This window comes from Coregonus clupeaformis, chromosome 7, assembly GCF_020615455.1.
Source record: "Coregonus clupeaformis isolate EN_2021a chromosome 7, ASM2061545v1, whole genome shotgun sequence".
NCBI classification, from domain to species: domain Eukaryota; kingdom Metazoa; phylum Chordata; class Actinopteri; order Salmoniformes; family Salmonidae; genus Coregonus; species Coregonus clupeaformis.
Window position 1 is genome coordinate 38,085,043 of NC_059198.1, and position 22,190 is coordinate 38,107,232.

Genomic DNA, 22,190 nt, shown 5'->3' on the forward strand with positions numbered 1-22,190 from the left:
GGTTGTGTTTTTAGGGAGTGATATTGGTTCTTGTAGAATACATTTAATTTTCTTCCATATTATTATAGTGTTCTTAACTATGAAGTTGTTAATGATCTTAGCTGTATCTTTAGAAAATAGACACGTAAAAAGATTCTGGGTATGAGCATGTGCATCGTCAATACATATATTCAACTCGCCACCCATTGCTCTTATTTAGTACATTTAACTATATGTCACAAGTTGATACAATTCCAAGTCTGGAAGGTTACAACCACCCCTGATTTAGGAAGATGTCAAACTTTCCTTTTTATTATATGAGTTTTATTTCCCCATATAAAGTATGTTATGACTGAGTATACTTTTGTAATGAATGTCTTCGGTGGTGTAATTGGTTGTAACGTATACGCTAGGAGTCAGGAAGCAGGTGCAGAAGGTGATTTTAATAATGAGAATAAGCTGATAAACAAAACCAATACTGCCTGAAGACTGAGGCTGCTGATGGCTAAATAAAGGGGACGTAATCAAGGTAATGATGTCCAGGTGTGCATAACGATTGGGAGCAGGTGTACGTAATGATGGTTGCCAGGTGTACGTAGTGATGGTTGCCAGGTGTGCGTAATGATGGTTGCCAGGTGTACGTAGTGATGGTTGCCAGGTGTGCGTAATGATGGTTGCAAGGTGTGCGTAATGATGGTTGCCAGGTGTGCGTAATGATGGTTGCCAGGTGTGCGTAATGATGGTTGCCAGGTGTGCGTAATGATGGTTGCCAGGTGTGCGTAATGATGGTTGCCAGGTGTGCGTAATGATGGTTGCCAGGTGTGCGTAATGATGGTTGCCAGGTGTACGTAGTGATGGTTGCCAGGTGTGCGTAATGATGGTTGCCAGGTGTACGTAGTGATGGTTGCCAGGTGTGCGTAATGATGGTTGCAAGGTGTGCGTAATGATGGTTGCCAGGTGTGCGTAATGATGGTTGCCAGGTGTGCGTAATGATGGTTGCCAGGTATGCGTAATGATGGTTGCCAGGTGTGCGTAATGATGGTTGCCAGGTGTGCGTAATGATGGTTGCCATGTGTGCGTAATGATGGTTGCCAGGTGTGCGTAATGATGGTTGCCAGGTGTGCGTAATGATGGTTGCCAGGTGTGCGTAATGATGGTTGCCAGGTGTGCGTAATGATGGTTGCCAGGTGTGCGTAATGATGGTTGCCAGGAGTGCGTAATGATGGTTGCCAGGTGTGCGTAATGTGGGTTGCCAGGTATGCATAATGATGGTTGCCAGGACCGGTGGTTAGTAGACCGGTGACGTTGAGAGCCGGAGATGGGGAACGGGAGTAGGCGTGACATTGGTATTACCGAGAATAAATATACAAACTTTAGGACTTTAGGTCCTCTGTAGCTCAGCTGGTAGAGCACGGCGCTTGTACCGCCAAGGTAGTGGGTTCGATCCCCGGGACCACCCCATACAAAAAAATGTATGCACGCATGACTGTAAGTCGCTTTGGATAAAAGCGTCTGCTAAATGGCATATTATTATTATTATTAGGAGCCATGCCATTCTGAAGAGATGTATTCTACCTGTAACATTTATGGGAAGATTGTTCCATTTCATTAGATCTGCTTTCATATTGTTGCGTAATGGGATAAAGTTGTCTTTATTCAGTATATTTGTTGTTTGTTCTCACTTATTATGCGTCCTAAGTATTTGATATTGGTTGTGGTCCACTTAAAAGATTGCTGTAGATCATTATTTATTCATTTTCCTTTTTCCTATTGCCATTATTATTCTTTTTTCCATGTTAATTTTATATCCTGAGTATTCTGATTTTTTTTTTAGCAAGGTGTCACGCCCTGACCTATGGAACTCTTGTTTGTTGAGTCAGGGTGTGAATTCTATTTGAGATCTATGTTAGTCTATTTCTATGTGGTAGATCTAGTTTTGTATTTCTATGTTTGGCCGGGTGTGATTCCCAATCAGAGGCAGCTGTCGCTCGTTGTCTCTGATTGGGGATCATACTTAGGTAGCCTGGTTGCCTACCTTAGTTGTGGGATCTTGTTCCGTTTAGGCTTGTATGTGTATAGCCGGAGGACTTCACGTTACGGTGTTTCTTGTTTTGTTGTATGTTTATTTAGTTAATAAACATGTACGCTTTTCACACTGCACCTTGGTCTGACCCGTCTCTCAACGATCGTGACACAAGGGGGGCATTGAGTTTTCAATATTGGTCAGGAATATCAAGAGATCATCTGCAAATAAGTTTAGTTTATATTCATGTTTAGCAATACTGATACCTGTTACATTTGGGTCCTGTTCGTTCTGAAAGCGGTCCAATTGCCAGTGCAAACAGGAGGGTGAAGAGTGGACATCCCTGTCTTGTGCCCCTTTCTAAAGCAATTTTATCAGATAATATATTATTTGTGTATATTTTTGCTTTAGGACATTTATATAATATTTTTAGTAAATGTATGATTTCAGCTGGAAAGTTGAAAGCTTCCAAAGTTTTGAATAGAAAAGGCTATTCAAGACGGTCGAAAGCCTTTTCGGCACCAACAACCATTATCGATAAATCTATATCTTGTTTTTTAGCGTATTATATTAAACTGAAACACATCTATTTTTAATAAACCCTGTTTGATTGATATGTATCAAGTCTGGTAAAGACGTTTGCCATTCTATTCCTTATGAGCTTTGTTGTTATTTTATTGTCACAATTTATTAAATGTATGGGTCTGTAATCAGCAGGGGACTCTCCAGATTTTCCAGATTTTAAAATAACTGAAATAACTGTTTGATACATGGAACTAGGAAGAACTGAATTGAGTGACATGTGTCTTGTCATTTGTGTAAATAGGGGTGCTACTTTGTCCCAAAATGTTGAATAGAATTCTATGGGAAAGCCGTCCATTCCTGTTGCTTTTCTCTGCGCAAAGGTTTTAACAGTGTCTAATATTTAATTTTGGGTGATCTTTGTTTTTAGTCTTTTTTGTCTGCTGATAATTGCTTCAGGGTTGTTGAGACTAAAAAGCCAATAGGATCAGTCCAACTGTTTTTTTTTTTTTTTTTTTTTTTATTCTGGGGGATGGATCAGCTTAATATTGCAGATAGATTGTATCTTCTATCAATGTAATTGTCTGCATCACTTCCAATCCCCCATGTTTATTTTTATTTTTTATATATATATTCCCCTTTATTACTTTTCAACCCCACCATCCTTTCCCTACTTGGAGTAAATTAGTGAACAACAACGCCCAGGCCTCTACTTCCGGTCTATACTTACTATCTACACCTTATGGACAGAGTTAATTTTACAGTAATTCTATATCTATATATATATATATATATATATATTTATTTATTTTTTTGCTCCTGAACTTCTTCTACTCTCAACCTCTCCGATCATTTTCATGATGTCCATCCGGTTTGCTTCTAAATGCCATATCTTTCTAACTGTGCTCTTTCCCAAAAGCTCCCAACATACAACCTATATACTTATTATGGACACAGTATGCTTACATTATTAGCTATCTTTGTTATTATTTGTTGTTATTTGTTATTAGTCCCATCCTTCAACTCTATTCAATACCTCCCATCTATCTCTTAACACCATCCATATAGGATTTCTATTTGCCATATATATTTCAACCGTACTGTGATGTTTTACAAAAGTTCTGAACCTTTCTATTCTCATTGCTTCTACAGATTGTGAATTAAAAATAAACATTTTTGCTAAAAGTATTATTATATTATTGATTGATTGACTATGACTTTTCAGATCACCCAGTAATGCTATCTGCAAGGTTAGTTCCAGGTAAATATTGCAATCCTTTAGCCATTCCTGGACCTGTGTCCAAAAACAAGCTACAAATGGACAGAACCAAAACAAATGATCTAATGATTCTATCTCTTCACAGCAAAATCTGCAGAGCTGGGAAGATTGTATCCCCATATAAATAACATTCTATTGGTAGCAAGAATTTTATATAATAATTTAAATTGAAAGATTCTAATTTTTGAATCCGGTGTCGTTTTGCGTGTCAGTTCATAAACACTATGCCATGGGATCGGTACGTCAAAGATCTCTTCCCAACTATTTTGCGATCTATATGGGACGGCTGTCAATCCTTTGGTCCTTAAGTGAAACTGATATACTTTTTTATTTATCACAGTTTTCCTTAACCAATTATGTTCTTTAATGCAAGGCCGACAGACAAGTTCCTTACTTTCTCCCCCTTCAACTTTCCTCTTCCACTTTTGCGGTAAGGCTGCAATTATTTGGTTGTAATTCTGGGTAGAGCAGACATTTCCATATGTTTTTGTTAGCTGCATGTGCGACATAACTCCACCAGTCCTACCGATGATATCATTTACGAAGATTATACCTTTTTTAAACATTCTGTCAAAAAATAAAGGTTTTTTGTCAATTAGTATATTTGAATTTTACCACAATATTTGTTGCATTATTTGTTCTGTCGTTTCTGGAGGATTAAATTGAAATTGCAACCAACTTTCTATGGCTTGTTTTAGAAATAGTGACATTTGGGAGATTATTTCCTTTTCAAATAACTGAAAGTGAGAGGTTGTAATCTGAATAAAGGGAAAAAGGCCTTTCTTGAACAGTGGGTGAGACAATCTTACTAATTTGCTTGAGAACCAGTTCAGATTTAAGTATAACTTTTGGATGACTGAAGATTTTAGTGATAGGTCTAATGCTTTAATATTTAATAATTTCTGTCCTCCGAATTCATATTCATTATATAAATATGCTCTTTTAATTTTGTCTGGCTTGCCGTTCCAAATAAAATTGAATATTTTTTTCTCATATAATTTAAAAAACTGTTTGCTAGGCGTAGGCAAGACCATAAGCAAATAGGTAAACTGGGATAATACTAAAGAGTTAATCAGGGTGATTTTTCCACAAATTGACAGGTATTTTCCTTTCCATGGTAGTAAGATCTTATCTATTTTTGCTAACTTTCTATTAAAATTTATTGAAGTGAGATCATTTATTTCCTTTGGGATATGTATTCCGAGTATATCTACATCACCATCAGACCATTTTATTGGTAAACTACATGGTAATGTAAAAATTGTATTTTTTAGTGATCCAATACGTAATATAGTACATTTGTCATAATTTGGTTTTAATCCAGAGAGGTTAGAAAATGTATCTAGATCCTCTATGAGGCTGTGGAGGGATTCTAGTTGTGGATCTAAAAGAAAACATGAATCATCTGCGTACAATGACACCTTTGTTTTTAAGCCCTGTATTTCTAATCCTCTGATATTATTATTGGATCTGATTTTAATAGCTAACATCTCGATGGCCACAATAAATAGATATGCCGATAGTGGACAACCTTGTTTCACTCCTCTTGACAGTTTAAAACTTTCTGAGAAATAGCCATTATTTACTATTTTACACCTAGGGTTACTATACATGATTTTGACCCATTTTATAAGAGATTCTCCAAAATTGAAATGCTCCAGGCATTTATATATAAATTCCAGTCGAACTTTATCAAATGCCTTTTTCGAAGTCTGCTATGAATAGCAGGCCTGGTTTCCCATATTTTTCATAGTGTTCTATTGTTTCCAATACTTGCCTTATATTATCTCCAATGTATCTTCCATGTAAAAAACCTGTCTGATTAGAATGAATAATATCCGACAATACCTTTTTAATTCTATGCGCTATACATTTTGCTAGGATTTTTGCATCACAACACTGAAGTGTAAGTGGCCTCCAATTTTGTAAATGGACTGGATCTTTATATTTTCCACTTGTATCCTGTTTCAGTAATAATGAGATCAGACCTTCTTCTTGAGTGTCAGATAATCTACCATTTACATAGGAGTGGTTAAAACATGCTAATAACGGTCCTCTTAGTATATCAAAAAAGGTTTGGTATACCTCGATTGGTATGCCATCCAACCCTGGAGTTTTCCCGGACTTAAAGTCTTTAATTGCATCCAGAAGTTCCTCCTCTGTAATTTCACCTTCACATGAGTCTTTCTGTGTGGCTGTTAATTTGACATTATCAATAGAAAAAAAATCTCTACAATTAGCTTCAGTTAGAGGAGATGGAGGCGACTGAAAAGAAAACATATGCTTAAAATACTTTGTTTCTTCCTTCAAAATATCATTAGGTGAATTATGGGTGACTCCGTCAATTGTAACCAGTTTCATTAAGTTATTTTTGGTAGCATTCCTATGTTGAAGATTAAAAAAGAATTTTGTGCATTTTTCCCCATATTCCATCCAGTTTGGATTCAGTCCAACTGTTGTTTAATTCTGATTTATATCGATTTTCATAGAAGCTTTTAAAATTGTCATTAATCGCGTTGTTGTTTCTAATTATATGTATTTTTAACTTTTAATATTATAACTGGTTTGGTGTGTATTCGTTTTGTGAGAGCTGCGAGATGTTTACCAGGTTTATTTGCCATTAAATAGTGTGCTTTATTTGAGTTTAACCTGTAGTTGTCAAAAGTAAAAGATCATATTCCTGCTTAAGTTCAGTAATTATATTTTCTTTACCTTTATTTTATTTAAAATTATAACTCAGATTCAACTTTTGCAGAGGATGAGATTATCATTCTCCTAATGTACGCATTAAAACAGTGGTCAGCAACCTTTTCTGAGTCAATATCACTTTCTGAGTCAAAAAGCAGAGATCTACCACTCAGATTTGTTTAAACATGACTTTAAAAAAATAAGCCTATGCAACATTAACCAATTAAAAACAGTACCGTAGCAATGAGGTTTATGCAGTAGGCTATTGGCCTAATACATTATCACTGTATATTGCTATGCCTGAATTGCCCTGCCAATGTTGTTCTTCTCAGACCATTTCAAAATTATATTTCACAATTTTAGGTATGTGATCACACTGGAAATAGATCATTTGTTGTATTACTACAGCTGAATGAGCATAATAGTTTGCTTTTTAACATTTTACCGGACTTATGGCCTGCATCTGATTGGTCAGTCTGAGGGGAGGGAGGGAGCAGAGGTGAGGCTGCCTCTCACCCGACTCACCGTCCCTCCGCTCTCCCTCCCTCCGCTGAGAAAAGGGGACGCAGTCTTCCAGCTGATGACGAAACTCAAGTGGCACTGCATTATTTCTGCCTATGCACCAATTGATGTTGCTAATCCTGTGACCAGAGAAAGTGAAATATTCCTTAATATTAAAAAAGACACAAGCCGCAAATAATAACAACACAAGCTTATCGGAACACTTTGCTATACTCCTTCATTGCAGCTGCAGTGCTGGTTGTACCGTGAGTGGAAGTAGGGAGAACGCACATTTTATGGCTTAAAGTGTTGACAGTGCTGAATAACAACTTAAACATTAACTTACTCATAAAAACAGCAGCTCTTTGCTGTATTCGTTGAGTCTCTCTCTAGCCATCATTTTAAACATTTTTAAATTTCACATTATCAACTTTGCTGTGCGTTCGAGGCTTCTTTTTACAGTCTATGGCTTGAGGAAATTGTGCAGACACGGTGATCTGAGCTATCTGAATGACCAGCGGTAGGCCTATAGGTGCACTTGATTTGCTCTCTGGACCTGCCCGGTAGGCGGTTCTACCTTCAGACACATGAAATGGTTCAAAATGGGAACACTTTGCCTTCACAGGGCTAGGGCTGCTGAATCAAGTGCACCTACCGGTCAACAGCTCGAAACAAATAAAAAATTTTGCAACGCATGGCTTTATCATTGTTTTTTTCACAGAAATGTTTGGTGTCAGCTAGGAATGACCGGTTGATGACCACTGCCTTAAAAACATCCCAAATGATATCGGGGGACATCTTTTCTCTGTCCTTTATGTCTACATTTGTAAGGGCGGCAAGTAGCCTAGCGGTTAAGAGTGTTGGGCCAGTAACCTAAAGGTCGCTGGTTTGAATCGCCGAGCTGACTAGGTGAACAATCTGTCAATGTGCCCTTGAGCAAGGCCCGAATTGCTCCTGTAAGTCGCTCTGGATAAGAGTGTCTGCTAAATGACAAAACATTTAAGGTTGAAGATGCGCTCTGTTCGTTCTCCATATTTTATCGCTAAGTGTATTTTCTGTTGGTGGGATTAAGCATGATACCAGAAAATTATCCGACACCACTATGTCATGGATTTTTTAACCCCGTAAATTGTTTAGAGCATTTTTGGAAATAGAAATGTAGTCAATACTTGAATAGCTTTTCTTACTTTGAGAAAAAAAGGAGTAGTCTTTTGTAGTTGGGAATAGTAATCTCCAGGTGTCCTGTAAATTATTTGTAGGGATGAACATTTTCAGCCTCTTTGGAGGTTCCTTGAATTAGCCTTTTTTTTTGCTACGTCTGTCAAGGGTATGATTTAGGTCTCCTGCTAACATAATAGTCCCTGTCTGGATTTGACTGTAGCTTGAATTCTATCTAAAAACACCAGATTTACCCCTGGTGGGATATACAATGAAATCAATGTGTATTTTCACCATGTAAGGTACAATTCAACATTAGAAAACGGCCTTCTTGGTCCGTATGCTGGGATATAAGGGAATATGGTGTATTCTTATTTATCAGGATGCCTACACCTCTGCTGTTACTACAGTAGGTGGCAGCATTGGCCTCTCCAGCCCAGCTCTTCTTATAATATTACATTTCAAAAAATAAATAAATGTAACTCTGCTGACAATCTCTTTAAGTGTTCGAGAACCATTCACATTCCATGTAATAAGTTGGATTTTGTTGGTCTTTACTTGTATAAAATCAAAGTTAACCTTATCTGTTCCGTCTGTCATTGAATAACCTGAAAAAAACATTTTAGCAGACATTACATATGAGGGCGGTGGGAGGATCATAGTATAAATACATAGTTATTGTATACATGACATATAAAGAGCATGTGAGCTGAGCAGACATTTAACAGAAAACACACAAAAAAACATAAAGTAATGTATGTCTTTGTTCTTTGAGGCGCTATGCCTTTTTAGGGCTTTTGAGCTCCAACTCCTCTCCTAATGTACCAAACTTCTGTGGATTATGTCATTGGACATACATTGGAGAAAGACTGCCACTTAAGTATTGTGGTAAGTTTTGTATTACCTTGTAATTAAATTAAAACATAGTGATAGCAGCATAGGCTTCTCCAACCCAGCTCCTCTTTAAATATTACATTTCTCAACTCTTGCAAGAAAATCACATCTGCTGATAATCTCTTTAAGTGTTCAAGAAACATATGCTTTTTTTTCCCCCATCATGAAGCCTGTCCATGTAATTTTGTTGGTCTTTACTTGTATAAAATCAAAGTTAACCTTATCTGTTCCGTCTGTCATTGAAGAACCTGATAAAATGCAGTGGGCATTCCATGAAATGGGAGAGTCATAGTATGAATACATAGCTATTGTATACATTACATATATAGAATGTGTGAGCACAAAAAACACACACAAAAAATAAATAAATAAATAAAAAGAACACACAAAAAAACATAAAGTAATGTATGTCTTTGTTCTTTGAGGCGCTATGCCTTTTTAGGGCTTTTGAGCTCCAACTCCTAATGTACCAAACTTCTGTGGATTATGTCATTGGACATACATTGGAGAAAGACCGCCACTTAAGTATTGTGGTCAGTTTATATTACCTTGTTAATTAAATTAAAATATAATGGCTGGTGGGGGTCTACTTGGGGAGAGTGGGTCCACCGAGAGACTGATGTGAGATGAGTGGAGGCACCACACACACCCCAGAGAAGGGTCTGATGCCCTCTTAGTCACCTCGTCCCAATCCCCTGGGGAGAGCCCCTCTCCACTCTCACCAATAACCACCATTGGATCTTAGTTATAATAACAAGGAATAATAATGACTCGACATCCACTCCTAATTTGTCCAGAACTCTTATTCATTTTGCAAGTCACAAAAAGAAATACATTTACATTGTAGTATAGCTAAATCCTTCCTTCTCTCTCTCCCAAGCCAAACCCATCCCTCCCCACCTCCCCCTCCCTACCTCTCAGACACACACACTTACTTTCTTACATCCATTGACTTACTCATCCATTCTCATTCCCGCCCAACATATACCCTAAGCATCTACACACCCATTCTCTCTCACCCTCCTACACATATTCATGTTCACCATGCCTCACTCTTCCCTCACCCTCCCATTCATATACACACACACACACACACACACACACACACACACATACACACCTACACTCCCACACACACGCACTCACACACCCATAGAACAGTTATTGACATACATGCTATATTTCCCCCTTTGAATTATCTTTTCAGTGTCCATGTAGTCTATTGGCATTGGCTACTTCTATCGTTACTTCATAGTGAACAACAGTTATTTGGGGAAAGTAGAGTATATATTATATTGGGAGGAGGGGGAAAGGATATTGTCTCAGTTTACCATAAGCTAGTCTCAGGCATCACTGTATGTAGCCTAGTGCGCTCAACATTATATCCTACCTCGACCTCTTCTCAGAGTAGGGGGCTCTCCTCAGAGTAGGGGCTCTCCTCCTTCAACTTGGAAGGTTTCTGGGAGGGTTTTTTGTAGCTTGGCGCTTGTGAATTCCATCCTTTGTGTTTCCTTCCATACCCACAGCGCTGCCCGAAAGCGGAGTTAAGATTTGATTCCTTTTTCCTCCAGTGACTGATCAGAATATATTGCTTGCGTTTTTTTCTCAGCCTATCAGAAAGGTCCTGGACGAATCGAATGGACTGGCCATGGATTTTGATCTCCTTTCCCCTTGTGCCTTCAGAATGTTGACTTTGGTCTGATAGGTCCTCAACTTGAAGATTACAATGCGAGGGTATTTTGCATTCTTCTGTTTCACGCCGATCTTATGGCATCGTTCCAGATCCTCTGGTGATATACCCACTTCAAGTTCCTCTGATATCAGTTTGACCACGTAGCTGGAAAGGTCCCATTTTTCCTCGTCTTCCGGTAAGGACAATATATTCTCATGTTGTTTCGTCTCATTCTATTTTCTTGCTGGTCCAATTCATCTTCTAAAGTTTGCAACTTTGTTTCCAGAAGGCTAATTTTGTTGTCTTGTTTGTTCATGCGCACGCCTTGTTGGTGCATGTCTAACATGATAGACTTTATTTCTGAGTAAATCAACTTTTTTAACAACAGATTGTAGCAGTTAGTTTGTTTTGGTGAGCATTGAGAGCATTTTAGTTATGTTTTCCTGGATCTCCTTTAGCTGTTCATTACTCTCATTTGCATCTCCAAGTTGTTTGTTGTTTTTTCTGCTGAGGGAAGCCATGGCTTGTTGGATTCGTGTCACCGCGTCGCTTTACCAACTGATTGGTTCGCTGTTGTACAAAGCTGGCCGCTCACGCTCTCCCAGTTGCTTGGGGATTTATTGATCTATCAATTTTAGAGGCTTAATTTGAACTTTGTTGTCTGGCTTCTACATATAACCACAGTTTTGTCGGAACATTCCGGAGCTACTCACTCCCAATGCGTCCTATTGGTACGGGTGTGCGCCTCGCCAAGTTGAGGTTTCTGTAGCCTTGTATTTATTTTATGCCCAGTCACAAGAGCTGTGTTTATACTGTACGTTGCTAATGAAATACAAATGTACAATAACCACCCTCTTCAAGTCCCTCCGTTGCTCTTACAAAATGAAAAACCCACTCTTTCTCTTCTCATTTCCTCTAAAGTGGCTAGCAGCAGCCATTAGCATAACTGTTCTATAACTGCTAAGGAAGATTGCGCCTCTGCTAAAGAGCAATCACCTATTAAAACCCTAATGGCTCCAGACAGAGGGACTCCTGATGTTGAACACATTTAAAACCATAATGGCTCCAGACAGGAACTCCTGATGTTGAACACATTTAAATCCATAATGGCTCCAGACAGAGGGACTCCTGATGTTGAACACATTTAAATCCATAATGGCTCCAGACAGAGGGACTCCTGATGTTGAATAGCACCCTGTTCCGCATTTTGGCCAGAGCCCATAGGGCTACAGTGGGGAAAAAAAGTATTTAGTCAGCCACCAATTGTGCAAGTTCTCCCACTTAAAAAGATGAGAGAGGCCTGTAATTTTCATCATAGGTACACGTCAACTATGACGGACAAAATGAGAAAACAAAATCCAGAAAATCACATTGTAGGATTTTTAATGAATTTATTTGCAGATTATGGTGGAAAATAAGTATTTGGTCAATAACAAAAGTTTCTCAATACTTTGTTATATACCCTTTGTTAGCAATGACACAGGTCAAACGTTTTCTGTAAGTCTTCACAAGGTTTTCACACACTGTTGCTGGTATTTTGGCCCATTCCTCCATGCAGATCTCCTCTAGAGCAGTGATGTTTTGGGGCTGTCGCTGGGCAACACGGACTTTCAACTCCCTCCAAAGATTTTCTATGGGGTTCAGATCTGGAGACTGGCTAGGCCACTCCAGGACCTTGAAATGCTTCTTACGAAGCCACTCCTTCAGGTTGCCGGGCGGTGTGTTTGGGATCATTGTCATGCTGAAAGACCCAGCCACGTTTAATCTTCAATGCCCTTGCTGATGGAAGGAGGTTTTCACTCAAAATCTCACGATACATGGCCCCATTCATTCTTTCCTTTACACGGATCAGTCGTCCTGGTCCCTTTGCAGAAAAACAGCCCCAAAGCATGATGTTTCCACCCCCATGCTTCACAGTAGGTATGGTGTTCTTTGGATGCAACTCAGCATTCTTTGTCCTCCAAACACGACTGAGTTGAGTTTTTACCAAAAAGTTCTATTTTGGTTTCATCTGACCATATGACATTCTCCCAATCCTCTTCTGGATCATCCAAATGCACTCTAGCAAACTTCAGACGGGCCTGGACATGTACTGGCTTTAGCAGGGGACACGTCTGTCACTGCAGGATTTGAGTCCCTGGCGGCGTAGTGTGTTACTGATGGTAGGCTTTGTTACTTTGGTCCCAGCTCTCTGCAGGTCATTCACTAGGTCCCCCCGTGTGGTTCTGGGATTTTTGCTCACCGTTCTTGTGATCATTTTGACCCCACGGGGTGAGATCTTGCGTGGAGCCCCAGATCGAGGGAGATTATCAGTGGTGTTGTATGTCTTCCATTTCCTAATAATTGCTCCCACAGTTGATTTCTTCAAACCAAGCTGCTTACCTATTGCAGATTCAGTCTTCCCAGCCTGGTGCATGTCTACAATTTTGTTTCTGGTGTCCTTTGACAGCTCTTTGGTCTTGGCCATAGTGGAGTTTGGAGTGTGACTGTTTGAGGTTGTGGACAGGTGTCTTTTATACTGATAACAAGTTCAAACAGGTGGCATTAATACAGGTAACGAGTGGAGGACAGAGGAGCCTCTTAAAGAAGAAGTTACAGGTCTGTGAGAGCCAGAAATCTTTCTTGTTTGTAGGTGACCAAATACTTATTTTCCACCATAATTTGCAAATAAATTCAGTAAAAATCCTACAATGTGATTTTCTGGATTTTATTTTCTCAATTTGTCTGTCATAGTTGACGTGTACCTATGATAAAAATGACAGGCCTCTCTCATCTTTTTAAGTGGGAGAACTTGCACAATTGGGGGCTGACTAAATACTTTTCCCCCCCACTGTACATGGCGAATAGGGTGACATTTGGGATGAAGAGTTGAGAATGAATAAAGTAAATTACGACTTAATTTGGACAATAGAGAGTTATCAATAGAGAGTTATCAATAGAGAGTTATCAATAGAGAGCTATCAATCGAGAGCCAGCGATAGAGAGCTATCAATAGAGAGCTATCAATAGAGAGCTATCGATCGAGAATTATCGATCGAGAGCTATCAATCGAGAGCTATCAATAGAGAGCTATCAATAGAGAGCGATCAATAGAGCTATCAATATAGCTATCAATAGAGAGCTTGGCTCATACAACAACATATCATGTATATACTGTTCTCACAACATTAAAATTAATAAAAATGTCCCTCCCTCCCTCCCTCCCTCCCTCCCTCCCTCCCTGTCTCTGTCTCTCTCGCTCTCTCTCTCTCAGACACTCAGCCAAGGTGGTGAAGGCAGCCTCTCAGGTGCTCAGCAGTATGTGGCAGTACAGAGACCTACGCAGCCTCTACAAGAAGGTAAAACAGCTTCATAACAGCATCATAAGAGTGACATAATGAAACATAACAGCATTACTAGTGACATAATGCTTCATAACAGCATCATAAGAGTGACATAATGCTCATAACAGCATCATAAGAGTGACATAATGCATCATAACAGCTTTATTAGAGTGACATAATGCTTCATAACAGCATCATAAGAGTGACATAATGCTTCATAACAGCATCATAAGAGTGACATAATGCTTCATAACAGTGTAAAAGACACCTGACTAGAACTGTTGTGCCTGGACCTCACAAGATAAGCTTTCTGATTCTGGTCTTATAGCTTGTGTAGACATGCTTAGCTTGGTGTTAGAGGTTGTATTGCTTTCTCTCACTTTCTAGTGTTGAAGTGTTTTGTCAAGGCAGTTTACATTTACATTTGCGTCATTTAGCAGACGCTCTTATCCAGAGCGACTTACAAATGATGAGAGAGAGATGGAAAATAGGTTTTGGTTTTGTTTGTGCCCCCGCATTCTCTGGATTATTAAATCTCACGACTCATTTGAGAGATATATAATAGAAAACAGTGAGAGTCAGCCTGTGTATACATGCAAGCGTGTGTGTGCATGAATGCATGCCTTACGTGTGTGTGCATATGTGCGTTTGTGTGTGCATGTGAATGCATGCAAGTGTGTGTGTGCTGTGTACACGGCTCCCTGGGGTGGACCATTACTACGTTCACACAGAAGAGTAATGGGGTTCAGACAAGAGGAACAACAACACAGTACTGTGAAAGATTTACTGTGAAGACTTTGTTGAGCCCAGTGCCCAGGGTCTATTGTGTACTGTAGGTCTATTCAAGTCCTCTTTCCCTCTCTCGCTCTCTCGCTATATTTCACTATTTTCCATCACTATTTCTCTCTCTCTCTCTCTCTCTCTCTCTCTCTCTCTCTCTCTCTCTCTCTCTCTCTCTCTCTCTCTTCCTCTCTCTCTCTCTCTCTCTCTCTCTCTCTCTCTCTCTCTCTCTCTCTCTCTCTCTCTCTCTCTCTCTCTCTCTCTCTCTCTCTCTCTCTCTCTCTCTCTCTCTCTCTCTTCCTTCCTCTGGGAAAGGAACACCCAGACCCAACTTGATTAGGTTCTACAGATGTCCTGATCTTTTCACTAAACACAGTATAGTGTAAACACATCATAGTGTAAACACACTAAACACAGCATAGTGTAAACACACTAAACACAGTATAGTCTAAACACAGTATAGTGTAAACACACTAAACACAATATAATGTAAACACAGTAAAGTGTAAACACACTAAACACAGTATAGTGTAAACATAGTATAGCGTAAACACAGTATAGTGTAAACACACTAAACACAGTATAGTGTAAACACAGTATAGTGTAAACACACTAAACACAGTATAGTGTAAACACAGTATAGTGTAAACACAGTATAGTATAAACACACTAAACACAGTATAATGTAAACACAGTATAGTGTAAACACACTAAACACAGTATAGTGTAAACACAGTATAGTGTAAACACACTAAACACAGTATAGTGTAAACACAGTATAGTGTAAACACACTAAACACAGTATAGTGTAAACACAGTATAGTGTAAACACAGTATAGTATAAACACACTAAACACAGTATAATGTAAACACAGTATAGTGTAAACACACTAAACACAGTATAGTGTAAACACAGTATAGTGTAAACACACTAAACACAGTATAGTGTAAACACAGTATAGTGTAAACACACTAAACACAGTAGAGTGTAAACACAGTATAGTGTAAACACAGTATAGTGTAAACACGCTAAACACAGTAGAGTGTAAACACAGTAGAGTGTAAACACAGTAGAGTGTAAACACGCTAAAAACAGTATAGTGTAAACACAGTATAGTGTAAACACGCTAAACACAGTAGAGTGTAAACACAGTAGAGTGTAAACACAGTAGAGTGTAAACACGCTAAACACAGTATAGTGTAAACACAGTATAGTGTAAACACAGTATAGTGTAAACACGCTAAACACAGTATAGTGTAAACACAGTAGAGTGTAAACACAGTATAGTATAAACACAGGATAGTGTAAACACAGGATAGTGGTCCTCTGTAGCTCAATTGGTAGAGCATGGCGCTTGTAATGCCAGGGTAGTGGGTTCGATCCCCGGGACCACCCATACGTAAAAATGTATGCACACATGACTATAAGTCGCTTTGGATAAAAGCGTCTGCTAAATGGCATATTATATTATTATATAGTGTAAACACAGGATAGTAAATGGCAGTGAAGTGAAGACTAGGTTAAAATCCCAGTTAACTACTGTTAGTTATGAGGTGTATTTCAACTAGCATATGTGTGTGTGTGACACATAGAGAGAACACTGCCGTGTGTGTCTGTCACGGTATCAGCCTCAGGTTGCCCTGTCTACTTAGTCTGTCACACCTGAATGGTAACCTAACATAGCAGGCCTGAGCGGAATCCCCACATCCGTTTCTCAGGGAAACGGAAGTTAGCTTAAAAATACTCTATGCCTGAAAACCGGTAATATCCGCTTTCTTCCGACCCCACGGAGAGCGAGTTTAGGAGGCAGGGGAGCTGTGGTGTTAACCCACTGTGGTGAAACACTAACTTTACACACATATTGGACTTTTCTCCCAGTGATATCAAACCATGACACAAAGCTTTGAATTAGTGTATGTACTGTATGCTTTTTACAAGTTAGGATCTCCCATATATCGAACATTGAGCAGAAAAGGTAATAGTCTTAAACTAGGTTATTTACAGTACAGAGAGGCGTTAAGGAGACCTTGAAATAGTATGTGAGTGTTTGTGGCAACATGTTTGTGGTATTAGTAGTATTAGTAGTGTGTGTGGTGAAATAGTATTATTAGTGTGTGTGGTGTAGTATAATATTAGTAGAATTAGTAGTGTAATATTAGTGCTGTGTGTGGTGTAGTATTAGTAGTGTAATATTAGTGCTGTGTGTGGTGTAATATTAGTAGTGTAGTATTAGTATTGTGTGTGGTGTAGTATTAGTAGTGTAGTATTAGTATTGTGTGTGGTGTAGTATTAGTAGTGTAGTATTAGTATTGTGTGTGGTGTAGTATTAGTAGTGTAGTATTAGTATTGTGTGTGGTGTAGTATTAGTAGTGTAGTATTAGTATTGTGTGTGGTGTAGTATTAGTAGTGTAGTATTAGTATTGTGTGTGGTGTAGTATTAGTATTGTGTGTGGTGTAGTATTAGTAGTGTAGTATTAGTATTGTAGTATTAGTAGTGTGTGTGGTGTAATATTAGCGTGTGTGTGGTTTAATATGTTAGAGAATAGAGGAGAATATAGGATTAGGTCAATAATGAGTTGGTTTGAGCTGCCGTCTCAGAAAGCTTTTTCCTTTGATGTCTGGAGTAATGAGAACATTGATACACTCGGTCTGCTCACACCGTGTGCACGCGTGTTATAGACTCCACTGACAACAATTAATCACTTCCTACAGTATATGCAGAGAGGGTTTGAAAGCTAGAATCCTTCATTTATACGTCCATTTTTTTTTTACTTATTAATGAATGATCTGCACCCATTGATTCTTACGTTTTTACATATACGTCATTTAGCAGACACTCTTATCCAGAGTGACTTACAGTAGTGAGTGAATACATTTTCATACTTGTCCCCCGTGGGAATCGAACCCACAACCCTGGCGTTGCAAGCACCATGGCCTACCAACTGAGCCACACGGGACCAGTTATAAATAATTTAACTATAAATGCCTCATTAGCTTAGTGTAATGAATACTCGGACAGAGTGGTAAGATCCAATCGCAGAATAGCGATGCTTTATTAGAGTACAGACAAGGGAATAGCTTAATCGTGGTCGGGCGGGCAGTGGTCAAAACCGGGCCAGGCAGAGACAGGCAGAGGTACCAAAGGAGCGGGCTTAGTCGTAGTCGAGGTCACAGGCACAGGATCAGAGAACGGTAATCACTGGGGTAGACAAGTAGAGGATTAAGCAATTCGGGGAGTCAAACAACAAGGCACAGGTCGGGTACACGGGTAATCAAAAACAACAAACTCTCTCTCTCTCTCTCGGAACAAAACGCTTAGCAAGTCACAATGGAACAATACCTCGCACCGACTGAACTTCTGAGCACACCTTAAATCCTACACTAATTACTGACAGGTGTGCTCAGAACTCAGGTGAACCAGATCGAGTCTGATGACTCCCCCTCTCAGTAGATCGGGGAAGTGTCAGACTCTGTCTAGACCCAGCCAACCCCCGATCCCTTACAGTATCCCCCTCCCCAGGGCCGGCTCCTGACGGCCTTCTACCTCTACCGGGTGGTCTTCCTCTGGGTCGGGGTCCGGGATGATCTGGGTGTTCAGCGTGGAAAGTGGCCTTGAGAGCGGGGTCTAGTATGTCCTTAGCAGGAACCCAGGACCGTTCCTCCGGTCCATATCCCTCCCAGTCCACGAGATATTCGATGCCCCCTCGTCTCCGTCTTGACTCCAGTATCTCGTGGACTGTATAGGTGGTGTCCTGTTCATCCTCCAAAGGTGGTGTAGTAGGTTGTTGAGCGATTGGTGGATACATCGGGCTATAATGGACAGGTTTCAACAGGGAGACGTGGAACGTTGGGTTTATCCTGTATTGTCGAGGGAGTAACAGACGGTAGGTGACAGGGTTAATCCGTCTCTGTACTTTGAAGGGACCAATGTACCTGGGTTGGAGCTTCTTGCAGCTCCGTCGGAACCGCAGGTCTCGGGTAGACAGCCACACTCGTTGCCCGGTTTGATAAGTGGGAGTAGGTCTCCGGCGTCGGTCGGCATAGGTTTTTTGTTGCTGTGAGGCTTGACTGAGATGTTGATGGGCCGTCTCCCAGACCTGCGCACTCCGACGGAACCACTCGTCCACCGCCGGTACCATCCCGGGTGCGGTATCCCATGGGAACAGGGGTGGTTGATACCCTAGAACACACTGAAAAGGCGTTAGACGTAGGGAGGTGTGAATGAGTGAGTTCTGAGCATACTCTACCCAAGGAAGGAATCGGCTCCACTCTTGCGGCTGCCGCGAACATTGTTGCCATAGATACTTCCCAATTTCCTGGTTGAGCCGTTCTGTCTGCCCATTGGCCTGGGGATGATATCCGGAGGTGAGGCTCACCGAGATGCCCAAGCGTTCGCAGAAGGCCTTCCAAACCCGGGATACGAACTGGGGTCCCCGGTCGGAAACAATATCCTCTGGAACACCAAACTGCCGGAACACCTGGTTAAATATAGTCTCCGCCATCTGAGTGGCGTTAGGTAAACGGGTCATGGGTACTAACCGACACATCTTTGAGAATCGATCGATGACCACGAGAATTACAGTATGGCCCTCTGATTCTGGTAGGTCGGTAACAAAGTCCATCGCAATGTGCGACCAGGGTCGTTGAGGAGTTGGCAATGGCATCAGCTTACCCTCCGGTAGTGCTCGAGGCGCCTTGGACTGAGCACATACTGGGCAGGATAATACGTAGTCTCGGACGTCATCTGTGAGGGGAATCCCACCAGTATTTTCGACTGATGAGTCGGGTAGTTCGAGTGATTCCGGGATGACCAGATCCTAGCGACGTGTGGCACCATTCCATCAGTTGAGGTCGAAGCGGAGCTGGTACAAACACCTTTGACACCGGGGTTTCTGGAGGGGCTGGTTCCGCTTGTAGGCTCTCCTGAATCGTGTCATCGATAGCCCACCTCACAGGACCAGCACGGCAACTCATGGGGAGGATAGGTTCTGGTTCAACCGGTCTGTCCGCGCGCTCGAACTGCGGGAAAGCGGCGTCCGCCTTACAATTCTTGGACCCGGGAATATAAGAGACAGTGAATTGAAAACGGTTGAAGAACAAAGACCACCTTGCCTGTCGGGAGTTCAGTCGTTTAGCACTGTGAAGATACTCCAGATTGCGGTGGTCCGTGAGCACTTGGAACGGATGAGCTGATCCCTCCAGCCAATGTCTCCACTCCTCCAGTGCTAACTTCACCGCCAGTAATTCACGATTTCCCACGTCGTAGTTCTGCTCGGCCGGATTCAGCTTCTTCGAAAAAAAAAAGCACAGGGTCGTGATTTGGGCGGCTCACCTTGGCGCTGGGATAGCACGGCTCCAACTCCAACCTCCGAGGCGTCCACCTCCACGATGAACGGCAAGGTAGGATCCGGCTGACATAAAATGGGGACGGTGGTAAATCGTTGTTTCAATGTCTCAAAAGCCCGCACTGCCCCCTCCGTCCATTTCAGACCACGCCCCTTGTGGCTGGTCATCGCCGACAGGGGAGCTGCGGTGGTGCTGAAATTACGCACGAACCGTCTATAGTAATTGGCAAACCCCAAGAATCTCTGAAGCTCTTTCACCGTCTGGGGTTGAGGCCAGTCTCGTACAGCTTGTACCTTGGATTCATCCAGTCTTACCCCGTCGGGAGTGAGTATGGCCCCAAGGAAGGAAATCGTCGTGACATGGAACTCACTCTTCTCGGCCTTCACGAACAGAGAGTGTTGGCGGAGTCGGTCCAGAACCTGTCGTACATGGGACACATGTTCACTTAGAGAGTTAGAGTAGATTAGGATGTCATCAATGTACACTATGACGAAACGATCAATCAAGTCCCTAAAAATGTCATTCATGAACGCCTGGAACACCGAGGGCGCGTTAGTAAGTCCATAGGGCATGACACAATATTCATAATGTCCGCGATGGGTGATGAAGGCAGTCTTCCATTCATCCCCCTCTCTAATGCGCACCAGATTGTACGCACTCCTGAGGTCCAGTTTACTGTAGATGGAGGCCTGCCCCACCTGCTCGAGGGCTGCTGGAATCAAAGGAAGGGGGTAACGATTTTTTATGGTGATATCGTTCAAACCTCGATAGTCTATACAAGGACGCAGTCCGCCATCCTTTTTCTTAACAAAGAAAAAACTGGATGCCGCTGGAGACGTAGATGGGCGAATGGCCCCTTGCTGAAGTGCCTCGTCAATATACTTGCTCATTGATTCCCGTCCGGCTGTGACAAAGGGTAGATTCGTCCGCGAGGAGGTGTAGCCCCGGATAGCAGATCAATTGCACAATCCCAGGCCCGATGCGGTGGTAACACGGTAGCCCTCTCCTTGGAGAACACCGTGCGTAATCCTGGTACTCTGTAGGAACAACAGTAGACACCGCACCCTTCGCATCCTCCACAGTAGACGTTTTGCAAGGTAAAATGAGGCACTAAGCCCTACATACCTCACCCAAGCCGTGATATCGCCAGATTTCCAGGAGATGACCGGATCATGGGTAACGAGCCAGGGGTGGCCGAGGACTAGCGGCTCCCGTGGAGCGGAGATGACAAACAGAATGATGTTCTCATGGTGCAGGGAGCCCACTTGTAACTTGATTTCCCCGGTACGGTGCGTAATGAACCCAGTGCCCATGGGCTCACCGTCTAGCGCGTTGACTCGCAGGGGAGGTTGAATTGGGATAAGTTGAACTCCAAACTCCTCAGCAAGACCCATATCCAGAAAGCTGGCCGCCGCTCCGGAATCAATAAGTCCTTCCAACCTGCGCACTTTCTCTCCGACAGATAAGGTAACAGGTACATACATTTGTTTAGATGTAATGTTCAAAACGGGAGTCTCACTCACCGGTTTGGCAGTTCCGAGGCGATACTCTGGGGTATGGTTAGGTCGTATCGGACATTGACGAACGAAATGACCCGACTGACCACAATACAGGCATAGTCCGTCTTGCCGACGTTGTTGTCTCACCGACCCTTGTAGAGGTGACCGTCCCAGTTGCATAGGTTCCTCCTCAGATTCTCTCCTCCGCTCTGTCGATTGCATAGGACCAGTGATCGAGGGCTCCCGCACTGTGGATGCCTTGTGTTGCACTATAAGATTATCAATAGAAATGGCTATTTTGATAAACTCATGTAGCGCAGTGATATCTCCTCGACAAGCCAACTCAGTCTGTACGCCCTGCGCAGCCCTCTTCGGAAAACTGTGAGCAAAGCAGTCTCGCTCCATCCGCTACCGGCTGCTATAGTACGGAAATCTAAAGCGTAGTCGGCTACTGTGCGACGGCCCTGCTGAAGTTCGCATAGTTGGTCTCCCACACTACGCCCAGATACTGGGTGGTCGGAACAC

The 22,190-nt window shown here is 41.6% G+C and overlaps 1 protein-coding gene across 1 annotated transcript in view; it reads left to right on the forward strand.

Annotated features, from left to right (window-relative positions):
- Positions 1 to 22,190, forward strand: part of LOC121569333 (catenin delta-2-like) — a 461,200-nt gene that overhangs the window by 403,120 nt on the left and 35,890 nt on the right. Inside the window, exon 21 of the mRNA XM_041880205.2 lies at positions 13,970 to 14,054. Coding sequence (XP_041736139.2) covers positions 13,970 to 14,054 — 85 coding nt within the window. The remainder of the gene's footprint in view (positions 1 to 13,969; positions 14,055 to 22,190) is intronic.